Genomic DNA, 12,508 nt, shown 5'->3' with positions numbered 1-12,508 from the left:
AATGGGATGTTTTTGTGTCGTTATGCTGTTGTTTTTTCCTCGATGTGTCGTGCATTCTCACGGGTTCTCCGAGTGGACTGAAAAACCCGATGGGGAGTTGGGGACGGGGACGGGGACGGGGACGGGAAAAATGAAAACCATTAGCGGAGACGGGTTTGGGTACGGGGCTACGATCAGGGTCGCGGGGACAGGTTTGCGCTGGTTCGTACCCGTTGTCATCCATAAGCGCACTGCTGAAGCTGCTCCTGATACCCGCGTCCACCCGAATCTGCTCTAAATCATTTGATGAAGTTGGCCAGCGTCTATTCGTGACTCTAGTAGCCTATCAACACTGAAGGACGAGTTTTTCTAACTGATCAAACCCAAAAAAATAATTATATACATATAAGGCGATATAGAATTTTCTGATTTTTTTTCCTTTATTAGAAAGAAAAGTCTAAAGGGGGCAATGAAAACCATTGACTTGTCTCTCGTGCTTGCAGATTCAGTTTATCCCTTCCATCAAACAAGACATACATCAAGTGTCACAAATCAACCAACATCCACAAATGTGCAAAAGGAATCATTAGGCATTTATTTAGCAGAAACTTGCATGTTCCACTCCAAAACCATGTCTTCTTATTTTGACGCAAAATACCCTACTGCATCATTTTTCATCTATATAGACTGGTATTTACAATGAGGGTACATACAAGAGATTCCAAAACCATGTCTGCCCTCCACTCCCTAAATAAAGCCACCGTTCTCCCTCGGTCAAGTGGGGCACGGTACTGATCCTGGTGTTTCACTGAGCTCCCTTTTCCAAGGACAACAACGAACTGCACAAAGAAACAAACCGCTGTTAAGGAATATGCTTTGCAACACAATCAACTACCAAAGGGAACACCACATATTTGCCATATACAGAGCAAGTGCAGAGAGCCAGTTGACCAAGAATTTTCACAAGATGAACAGACTGCTCTCTCTATTGGTGCAAGCACTCTAGATACTCTTAGTATCCTCCATTTAATAGCATTTCTTAGATTTTGTAAAATCGTTCTTATGTAAACCAAACGAACTTCTGTAGCTCTTTAGCTCCAGGAGACGCGCATTCATTTTGTTTGTAGAATTGATGCAGCTCCAGGAACAGTGGCAAGAAAGTAGTGACAAAAACTCAGGAAAAGATCCACAATTTGTCAGGTAACAAGAAAGCTACATCAAATTAGCCACAAACATCACCCTATGGTCAGATTGCAACAGCAGCTGCAGCAGATACTATTGCTATGTAAATTGTGGTTTCAGACTTGTAATGGCAAGTATGCAGTCCTGGCACTTTAGAAAAATTGTACGACAAGTATGTAGTCCTGATGCTTTTCAAAGTAGAGACATACGAGACCTGACCTAATGCTTGTGGTGTAGCCTAATGCTTGTTTAGTGCTTTCTCTGTTTGATACTCCCTCCGATCCTAAATCGTTGTCGAAATATTACGTGTATCTAGACGCTTTTTAAGAATAGATACATCCATATTTGGGCAAATTTGAGTCTAAGAATTTAGGATCAGAGGGAGTAGCTGCTGCTACTTAGATAATTTTGTGTCATAGCTATACTTGGGACCTACTTTTTTTAGGGTATAACAAGAGAAATTTCTGCCATTTCTGTGAGGTCTAAAATCTTACTATTTACAATAAAAGATACATTTTGGGGGTATTTCTGCAAGATTAATACAACCTGACATGCAAGAGCTTTAAGCTTGTATCTGTGCTGCAAAATACTACTTGGTATTCTCACATCATCAATAGCCCAAAACGCTCAATGTTTCTGGCTGCCCTGCTATCACACAATGCCTGGTTGGGTCTAACTAGGGCTGACCAACGGCACACAGTGGTGAAAGCAAAGGATAGTGAGAGGAACTAATGACAAATGTGTAACCAAAAGTAATGCCAAACGAGTGAAATTTCATTTACAAAATGAAGTAATGCAGATCCTCAAATATAATAGGTTGATAAAAGATGCATACCTCCTTTGTCGACAACTTCACCATCATCCGACACATTTACATTTAATGTTCTGCTTCTCCAGAGAGACTTGCGTATGTGAAATATCCAAAGCTAGGTAACATCATATATTTCTTAGTGCCAACATTTTGCTAATCGCAATTTTCGTATAAAGGCATCAACTATATGAATAAAGCACATCATAAATTAACTACCTCGATATCCACTTTAGAATTAAGGCTGCCACTCTCATCCTCGCATTTGCCCAGCAACATATTCTCTAACTGACAACAGCGACAATAAACTATGTAAGCCAATAACATACAGACTAGAATGTATTTTGTATTATTTTCATATTGCTTCAAACCTAATAAATCCATAGTACATCTACCTCAACTGTTGTAGAGATGTGTTCTCCATCAACACATCCAATAACATCACCATCTCGTATTCCAAGTCTTTCAGCGAGAGAGCCTTGTGACACCTAATACTTGCAATAACCAGTCATATGCATAATAGATAAACACTCACAAGAAAGCTAACCGGAGTCCACAAATCAACAACATCCACATATATACCTCTTTAACAATAAGGCCATCATCAATATTGCACATGTACAATATATTCTCAGCAAGAGCAATGTCTACAAACTTGATTGACGAAAACTTCATTCCAAGATGAGGCCGAGGGATGCACCTATATAAAAAAATCATCCAGTATACATTACAAACGAGTAAACATGAGCTCAACCAAAATTATATCAAATGTATCATAAAAATGACAATAGTACACCAAATTTATCTTTTTACCCATGGTAGACCAAATATTTTTATCAGCAAATATTAATTCTCTGACCAAAAGACCATGTTGATCTATAAAGCTACACCAGATAAAGGGTATTCGCCAATAACTTCAAATAAATCAAAGTGAAAAAACTCAATCCAAGAGTAATAGACTACAGAACTAAGTTTGTGCGACTTGGCTTTGGTCAGTGTTGTGAACCTTGATTCACCACAGGAAAACAGCCAGAACGGCAGCGAAGGATTGGTGAACATAGGTTTAGATGAAAGCATAACTTGGGGGGAGATTAGATTGATTCTTCTTGCTTCTCTAACATAGATACAGGACATCCTTATATGGTGGATACTTGGGCCCTTTACCTTTTCCAACACGACATGTATACGTAATGGATTAGACTCCTTCAATCCTAGATATCCTAGTACAGTCCTATGCCCAAAGGACTCCTGATGTCTCAATATTCAGATTCTGTGCTGGTATTCCACACTCCACAACATCAAGAAAATGCTGAAATTGGATATCCTTTGATGAACCTACAGATCGCCATCAAGGTTTTTGAGTCGCTGACTAATCACCTAGTTGATGTAGAGAGGGTGGTTCGCTGCAGCGACTTGACTAGAGGAGCAAGTCGCGTGACACAAAGGCTAGCCAGCGACTAATCAGCAACTAGGAGCACAAGAGACTTGTGGCTTGGATCTGTGAGGCCCAATGCCAAAATTTTGGGGGAGGCGAGGGGAGGAGGGAGGAGACAGTTTAGCACTCGTGTTCTGGTTTAGGACGCCACCGGACATCAATCTACTCCCTCCGTCCATCTTTTAGAGGCGTGTATTTTGTACTCTCAAGTCCAGGAATACCAGGCGCATGGTCATGGGGAAGGAAGAGAAGGATGTCGCAGTGGCGGCTCCTGTGAAGCAGAGCATTGTCCCACTTGCCTCCTTCTAGTTGGAATGGATGTCATAGATTGCTTGGAGAAGTATGGACACACTGGATGGCCGAAAGAAAGCTAGGTTTTACTATTGGTCCTTCAAGGAGCAGATATGCACATAACTTATAAACTACTCCCCCCGATACTAAATTCTTGTCTCAAATTTGCCCAAATATGGATGTATCTACTCTTAAAAGGCGTCTAGATACATGTAATATTTCAACAACAATTTAGGATCGGAGGGAGTAGGATTCTGTCTTCTTCCTAGAGCTCATCCAACAGCCGCCAGGAGCTTAGCTCCTGGTAGCTCCTGGTTACCTCCTCTCCTTCAAGCTGCTTTACTACTAGCGACAACTCTGTCTTCGACCTTCTCTGCTGCCACGACCTCTCCTCTCATCCTCAATTGATAAAAACCCTTGAATAGTTGGGCGACTTGGGGCGATTAGTCCTGACTAATCAACCTAGTCTCCTAGCCAATTGGTGGGCGACTCAACTTGACTTGGTGACTCGAAAACCTTGATCGACACCATTAATAGGTGTTTCTTTCTAGCTTTGCACAATAGCATGTTAGTGTTAAATGTCTTTTTTTGTAGTAGTAGTTCAGAAACTAAGTTCAACTGTGAAACAACAAGCAATAATAGCAGATAAGAATATTTTTCTGCCACTACAACAGAGCTAAGGTAAAAGTACGTACTGAAATTTCCTCCATAGCTGCAAGCACTTGACTAAAATGGAAGATGGTATAAAAGAGCCTCTCGTGTTGCCATTGAACATTCCAACAATTTTTCCATCAAAGTCAATGAGTGGCCCTCCCTTGCCATACTAGAAAAATGTATTGAAAAATTCAGACACAATAACAACAATTGACAAATAAAACATCAAGATAACATTGCCACAAATAGTAATATACGATTCAATCCAAAGATGAAACACTTGTTTTACCTTAGCATGTTGATCTGCACCATCAACATGCATATAATGATATCTTTCAAGCAAGTTTTCTATCGAGTATCTCACCACACCATGGCTTATCCTCAGAAATGATTGTTCATCTCTTCCAAGCTCCAAAACTTGGTCACCATGTTTCACACCATCATTGAAAGGAAGTATATGGACAGGCTGATCTACTTTAACCTTGAAGAAGGCCAAATCATAGTGCTTCTGACGATACTGCAGTTGGGCCTTTTCAGTGGTGTTACCCCGCAGGTGCACAAGAACCTATAAAGGTGCAAAATGCAAGATTTATGTGTTTCTAAAAATTACGACATAAACTATCAAACTTGCAACTAGTTTACCATACAGCAATGACAGAGGTAGAACCTGTCATTTTATTTATGCTTCTGAGAACACACTATACAGGCGATTTCTCTTAATTCATTTTAGTAAATAATTAATTTTGGTTGAATGGTTGGGAATGCATTTCCTCCTAATCGACCATGGTAAATATAAAATATGTGACCGAACTTTATCGATTAGAAAATATTGAGATGTTCATATCTATACATATCATAACAAACATGTGAATGAATTCTATCAACTAGGAAATACTGAGATGTTCACATCCTGCTTGATTATGATAACCCTGCCTTGTCCTGCCAACTTTTCCTTAGTGTTTGGCTAACCAGAAAATTTTCTTCTTTTACGGCTATCATTCCACAACAAGTTAAAAATAAGTTCAGTGCAGCATAAATCAAGAACCTCCAATTAAGCCTTAACCATTGAGAGCACCAGTCAACTAGCATTATGCTGAAGGATAAAACATTCAAAACCAGCCAGTTCCTAGGTGGTTAATTTGACAATTCAGAAGGGAAATTATTATCAACTGAGAAAGAGCAATATAAAATTGGGTATTTATTATCAAAACATGGAACTCGCATGCTATTTCTAGTAGTCTTGGAAAGGAACTATTATGTTTGCATCGTTGATGAGCGAGCAGCAACCTAACAACTTCTGTATTTCCTTGCTTAAGCAACAGATACATCAAAACTCCCAAGATTAACAGATTGCATGGATGTCTATGTCGAGAAATAATAGTAGAATAAATTAATAACTTCTGCATTGGACCAAGTTAACAATATCTTTAGAACTCACCTCAGCATCAATAGCATACTCTTCTTGTCCTAACCAGGAGCTGCTGGATGGGGACTTGGTGCAAATTAGACGTGACGTTGTCAGAACCGTACCAATCTTTTTCTCCTCATCCCAATGAACCCAGAAACCACAGGATCGTGCTAGCGGCTTACCACCTACAAATTCATGAAAATGTCAGCACAAAACTATGTTTTCACGATGCTAGTAAATAAATAGCCAAGGTATCACTGTTATTACCAACAGAGGATGTAAGTCCAACAAAAGATTGAGCAGCATTAAGCACGGCCTTTCTTGCAGATTCACGGTCAGGAACAAGCTTTGGATCATCAAGTACGCACATGCTACCTCTAAGCATGCGCATATTAAGCGTGGCCCATGCCGTGCGGCGAGCTATAAGAAGATAAACATACAAAGTAAACACCACTGTACCAAACATATCATATGACTTTTGCGGCATTAGAAAGATGACACGTCGTTAGCTAAGGAGGGGAATTGATACTTGGTACTGAATGGAATACACGATGATGAAAGGAAGCGAGAGGGCTTGTAGAGCAAACCTAGTTTTGCATCGATTTCTGCTTCCGCCTTATCAATTACATTCCATATGCCCGGATCGTTAAGATCATAGATCTCATCCGGTACGTCGAGCTCGCGAAGTGGAGAACTTCCGGCAGACGAGACCTCCTCCTCCTGCTCCTCACTGGCGCTCTTCCGTCTCGGGTTCCCAGCCGCCCTCCTCTTCCTCTTCCTTCTCTGTGCCGATTGGTAGCCGGAGGACTGCCGCGGCGTGCGCACCTGGGCCGCGGTCGTGGTGGGCGTGGCGGCGACGGCGGAGGTGCGGCCGCGGCGGAGCGCAGGGGCTCTGGACCCCGACGCCTCTCCCTCTTGAGTCATCGTTGACCTACCGAGGAGCGGGTCCGGGCCAGAAGCAAGCCGGCGGCTCCCTCATGATCGCCGGGGACGCTCGCGCGCCGCTGATCGCAGATGGCAAGATGGGGAATTGAAATTTGGGTCCTTCAATCGAACAAGGCGGAATAATAACCGCCGGACCCGGAGCGGTGTAGATAGCCATCGGGCCGGGCCGGCCCGGCTCGGTGTTAATCGGGCCTGGCCCGGGCACAGCACGGCAAAGCCCAGTATGAACGGATTCATCTCGGCCCAGGCACGGCACTAGGCACAGATCGGCCCTGCCCGTGAAGCCCGACAGGCCTAAAAGAGGTCCCACCAACCGGAGGTTAAGATGCCAGGGTTTTTTAAACAGATGCCTGCCATTTTCGTCGTAATTACCCTTAAAATGCGACAGTGCTAACCCAATACATCTTCGTCGTAATTGTCCTTCAATCGACAAGGGGGAATCCGTCCAATAATAACTGTCATGTGGGCCTAGATGGAAAAAAAAGTGTTTAAAAAACAGAAAATTCTATTTTGTCAAAAGTTTCAAAGAAAAATGTGTCATTTTGTCTAACACAAGGAAAGATGTGCTTTTGGGGCAAAGTCCAAAGAAAGTTGTGACATTTTGTCAAATTTCTCCAAGTTCATCGGCGCCCGGTCGGCGTTGGAAATGGAATCGCGGAGGCGGGTGCTTCCCTCCCTAGATTAACCGTCACAGACGGCCACCGCCACTACGCGCTCACCGCTCCTCCCCGATCCAAGATGGTATTGCTCTTGTTCGTTACCTTTTCCACCAACTGGGGCAAAGAAGTAAGGAAACTAACCATATATTCTGGCCCACAATTTTGTTTCGTGGCTTCTCAATGATCTCACATTCTTACTTCGTGTTGGTTGTCTTGTTTCTTCGGTAAGGCTTTGAAGGCGAAGAACAGAGTTTTTCGGTTAATCCCTACCTACGGACTTGCTGACTTGAGACACACACAGATTGCAGAGTTTTCTTGGAAAATTTGCCGAGGTAGATATGCATGGAGACAAGGAACCCATGAATAATTGGGCTAGCATGACCAATGTGGCAGTGCTAGAAAGTTTCCAAGTAAAGAGGTGCCGAAAAAAACTCCTCGAATGTGCTAGACTCACTTATGGGACCCACTGACCGAATAAGAAATAGAATTCCGGGATCTTATCCAACCTTCTCTGTCTCACTCGTTTTTGGGTCCCACCAAAGTCAACAGAAGTTAGAATCGTGTCAAGTACTGGTATCGGTTCCTCAAAAAAAAATTGGCTAGCACCGGTGCAATGGCTAAAAGCGGTGCTATTTACTGTACTTTTTTTTGTCTCTTAGTTATGCTTTTTGACCAACTCTGCACTTGCTTTAAGAAAGCCGCTTCGTCTCGCTACACTAGCACGACACTTCCTTCAACGAAACACCGGCAAATGATCTCAGGTTGTGGCATCGCACTTCATAACGGGATAAATGTTTTTTTACTATAGAATTGACCGTATCTATTTCCATGGAGGAGAGGCGTTGTACATGCCCGACCCCGTGTCAAAACACTAGTGACTACGCAAGCAAAGTTCAATAGAAGAAAGGAAAAAAAACGCGGTGACGTGGCTCAACCACAAGCCAAAAAATTCTCCGGCTATAGCCTATAGTACTAAGACTTGTAGGATGCATGACCCAACCGATGAACCGACAGTCGTATTGATGCGTGACCCAACCAATTGGAAATCGAAATCAAGGGAGCTCCATACAAGGGACTATTATACAAGAAAAAGTTTGGCGCATCAAGATCAGAGTTTTTGGGTTGATACCCCTCCTAGCAATCTTTTACCTATCTTGCTTAAAGATGTAACTATGATTTCTGATCAATAAAGATTGCCTTACATTGTCAAAAAAAAGACTATTATACAAGAAAAAGTTTGGGAGATGGTTAACTGGGCCAGAAACACGACCCATACAAGCGACATACGTCCTCTGGCCCTCCCCACGCCGAGCTGAAAAAAAAAAGGATCAACGGGGAAAGGTCCATTTGGCCTCCAAGGATCCAACACAGTTGACGGCCCAGGAAGGACTTCTCGCTCACTCCTATGGCATGTTTTTTTTTTTAACTCCACTCCTGTGGCATGCTTTTTTTTTGAACTCCCCTCTTGTGGCATGCTAATGCAATTGATCAATGGAACTTTCAGTTGGTTAGTTCACGCACTGCATGCTATTGCTATTGATTGATGCAAGTTTCAGATGGTTTGCTTCATGCCCTGTTGCATGCCTGTTTACCTAGCATATATATGGTTGCACCTCTATCCTTCCTTCAATTCCTTCCACAGCAGGCAAATTAGAATCATTAGGATATCGGAGGAAAACAAACAAGCATGCGGGTTGAGCGTCACCGGGTGCAATGTCTGTCTCGCAGGCCGCGAAGCCGATGGAGGAGATGAACTACCGCTACGCAGTTACTCCGACCATCTCATTGATGGGGAGGTGCAGGCTGGCCATCCCCGCCGGGACGTTCGACGCCGAAGCGACCGCAAAACGGACCGGGGGTGGCATCATCGGTTGAAACCAGCTACCCGGTCGGCCGGACTCACACCTTCGTCTGCGCGCGGGTGTCGTCGGTGATTGCCGGGACCTTCCGCCTTGAGTCGATATGGACCACGTCTGTCCGATCGTAGTGTGGGGATGACATCTTCGTTGGCGGAGGAGCTATACGGTGGGTCCTGTGCCGGGTCATACCATTGTCGGCGACACGTCGGCTGGCTTGCTTGGCGAGGTCACTGTGGTCAGGCAAACTAGTCATCGAAGAGGTAGGGCCGGTTGTTGTTCTTGACAGCGGCGATGGAGACGGCAAGTTGTTATAAGGACTAGAGGATCATCAAGAGTATAATTACAAGACGATTATAACATATAATATATATTTTTGTGCAAGGTCCGGAGGTGAGGCCCATACCTAAATTTTTATAAAAGGGGAATCCAAATAGTTCCAGACATTACATTTTATAAGACAGGCCATCGCCAGAGAAATTGCAAAAAGAACATGCAAAGAGCATAAGAAGAAAGAGAAACAAGCTAGTCAGACCAATCTTCCAACCAGCAATGAGCAACCACCAGCTCTTTTTGTTTTTAAGCGATAGAACCAGAGCTTCCAAGGTTTCTGAACATTGCCTCACAACTATCGAGTATGGACACAGGGTAATTCGGTCATCAAATTAAGACTTTGCGGTTTCTTGCGAGCCAGATATTCCAAAGAATAGCAACAACAACCACTTCCCAAGCGGCCACCTTGTTCTGAGCAGCAAGAGTTTTGCCATGAATAAAAAGATCATCAATCTGCTCCATCCCCACAACATCAATACCCAACAGCGTGGGCAAACCAGAGCCAGATGTGTTTGGGATTCACTAGAATTGCAGCCAAAGTGGCGTTCATCAGTAGCAAAAATCTGTTGTTTTTTAAGCAGCCATGCAAAAACTTTTGTTTATAACATATAATAGCTTTCTGCCGATCGTAAGGGACATACATTGAGTAGGAAGCAAACAACAGGAGGGTGCAGAGAAGTAGGATGAGCTTACACAAGAAAAAAGAGCATTCTTCTTATACACGGATAAACACAGAGCATTCTGCTTACACAAAACCGCAAAGGAACCATACGTGCTCCGGGCCTTCCCACGCCGAGCTGAAAAAAAAATGTCCCGGGGAAAGGAAATGCCTTCGCTCATTTGGCAGGTGCCAAAATTGGCCTCCAACACAGTTGACGGCCCAGGAAGGACTTCTCGCTCACTCATGTAGGTGGCATGCTAATGCTATTCCTCGATGCAAGTTTCAGTTTGTTAGTTCACGCGCTGCATGCTATTGTTATTGATTGATGCAAGTTTCAGTTGGTTACTTCATGCGCTGCATGCTTCTTTATCGAGTATATTCATGGTTGCACCTCTACCCTTCCTTCCTTCCACACTACCAGGCACATTAGAATTAGGATATCGGAGAAAAACAAAGAAGCATGCATGTTGAGCGTCATCCGACGTCTGTCCCGAAAGCTGCGAAGGCGACGGAGGTGGCGGACTACCGTTGCGTAGTTACTCTGGCCGTCCCGATGATGGGGAGGTGTAGGCTGACCATCCCCGCCGCGATGTCCGACGACGAAGCGACGGCAAGACGGGCTGGCAGTGGCATCGCCGATCGAAACCAGCTGCCCGGCCCGCCGGGCTCAAACCCTCATCGGCCTGCGGGGGTCGTCGCCTAGAGTCAACAGGCACAAGGTCTGTCCAGTCAGGTCCATGGCAGTCATTGCTGTGGGGATTACATCGTCGTTTGCGGAGGAGTCATACCATTGTCGGTGACACATTGGCTGGTAGGCCATCAGTTCTTCTTACATGGGAAAAGAATTTAAAAGAGCATTCCTCTTGTACACGGGAAAACATCCATAATACACCGAAAATAGACTAATAATAACTTTTACATTACATTTGACTCAATACGTTTCTTGCGCCGTGATCTTTGAAACTGTATGTACGTTAGAATATATTTTTAAGAACATGCCCTCATAACTCAAAAATCATTCATGTAAATATATTCTTGTAGTTCCTCCACCACGCAAAATTAAAACTGTTTGCGAGATACATTTTTTTGAACAAATCAACCATCAGCGGGTTATTTATTGCAAAAGAACGGACGAAAAATGTCAACCCGGGAAGAAAGTGGCCTCGTTTATGTGGACAACCGGGCTGAAAACCAAACAAAAGATAAACACCAAGAAAAACCCCTAAAGACACTAGAGCTTAGCGTTTAGATGATCTAGAAAGAAGGGTTGCAGGCCAAGGAACATAGTCTAATAGGAAACAAGAGCACCCAAGGCCAAGGTCGCCACCTGGTGCATCTCCACCCTTGAAAAAACACTTGCGTCCATGGAAAATGTTCATGTATCTTAGAAGAATTGTTCACACACAGTTTATATGAAATGATCATACAAGGCAACATTCAAAATATGATCCATTGTCTATGAAAAGCAGAAAACAAAAATTGCTCATATAGTTCCTAAAAATTATTCATCTTTATTAAAAACATTTTACTGCAATAATAGTGAAGAACGAAAGACAAAAGCAAAGAACGGAAGAATCACAGAAAAAAGAAAAAACACAATATGTATTGGATTCGACGGGGGAAGGAAATGGCCTTTGCTCATTTGGCAGGTGCCAAAATTGGCCTCCGACACAGTTGACGGCCAGGAAGGTCTTCTCGCTCACTCACGAACTTAGTCAGGTGGCATGCAAATGCTACACCGCATGTCACAGATTCACAGGATAAGAATCCACTCCTTGGCTCCAATGTCGCTCTGCTTCGTAGTGACATCTTTCTCGGTTTGGTATGTCAGTGCACATTTGATGAATGACAACTCATTAAGCATGTTTGTTGAATGACAATGACAAATTCACACACGGTCACCAATGGAGGTGAAAATGGGATAAACTTTCATTAGTTCCTCAAAAAAATTGTGAAGTAGTGATACAGAAGTAGAAAAGGTTGTGAAAGCAAGTAAATGGTAGGCTGCAAACTATAGTTGGCACAAAAATAAAATCCATCTGATCATAAAGAATCATGTTTATCTTGCAACACTTACAATACATTTCATGTTTATTTCCTCCAACTAATTATGAAGAGCACCTATATTTCATTGTATGTTCGATGAGATCTCAGCCCCTAAATGCGAAAATTTGTTTCTAATTTTCAGTGGAGAAAAAAGCTTCACATCACTTCAACTTGTGCTAAATACCTGTGCATTCCCAACTTAATTCAAAGTGGTCAACACCAAACAAAACAACCTTGGTACTTCGTGTCGT

General features: G+C 43.1%; 1 protein-coding gene across 2 annotated transcripts; it reads right to left on the bottom strand.

Annotated features, from left to right (window-relative positions):
* Positions 1–481: 481 nt before the first annotated feature.
* On the bottom strand, positions 482–6,811 carry LOC100821209 (putative protease Do-like 14). Of its 2 annotated transcripts, none has more exons than XM_010235753.2 (10): positions 6,345–6,811; positions 6,025–6,177; positions 5,788–5,942; positions 4,714–4,914; positions 4,391–4,518; positions 2,552–2,669; positions 2,365–2,457; positions 2,189–2,257; positions 1,997–2,087; positions 482–818 (listed from the first exon to the last, which is right to left on the bottom strand). In XM_010235753.2, the coding sequence occupies exons 1-10, from the start codon at positions 6,679–6,681 to the stop codon at positions 754–756; spliced, it is 1,410 nt and encodes a 469-aa protein (XP_010234055.1). In that variant the 5' UTR covers positions 6,682–6,811; the 3' UTR covers positions 482–753. The 2 variants fall into 2 exon arrangements, with proteins under 2 accessions (XP_010234055.1, XP_003571131.1); XM_003571083.3 differs by having other exon boundaries at positions 4,639–4,914; positions 6,345–6,810.
* Positions 6,812–12,508: the final 5,697 nt, after the last annotated feature.

This window comes from Brachypodium distachyon, chromosome 3 (genome assembly GCF_000005505.3).
Source record: "Brachypodium distachyon strain Bd21 chromosome 3, Brachypodium_distachyon_v3.0, whole genome shotgun sequence".
NCBI lineage: Eukaryota > Viridiplantae > Streptophyta > Magnoliopsida > Poales > Poaceae > Brachypodium > Brachypodium distachyon.
Note: the sequence above shows the minus strand (reverse complement) of the source record. Positions and strands in the feature narration are given on the sequence as shown.

Bases quoted from the DNA above. Each gene is read 5' to 3' on its own strand.
- LOC100821209 (XM_003571083.3), bottom strand. From the start codon at position 6,681: ATGACTCAAGAGGGAGAGGCGTCGGGGTCCAGAGCCCCTGCGCTCCGC. The intron at 2,258-2,364 runs GTAGATGTACTA...CGCTGTTGTCAG, and splicing joins ACATCTCTACAACAGTTGAG to TTAGAGAATATGTTGCTGGG. The intron at 2,088-2,188 runs GTAGTTAATTTA...GATGTTACCTAG, and splicing joins ATTCTAAAGTGGATATCGAG to CTTTGGATATTTCACATACG.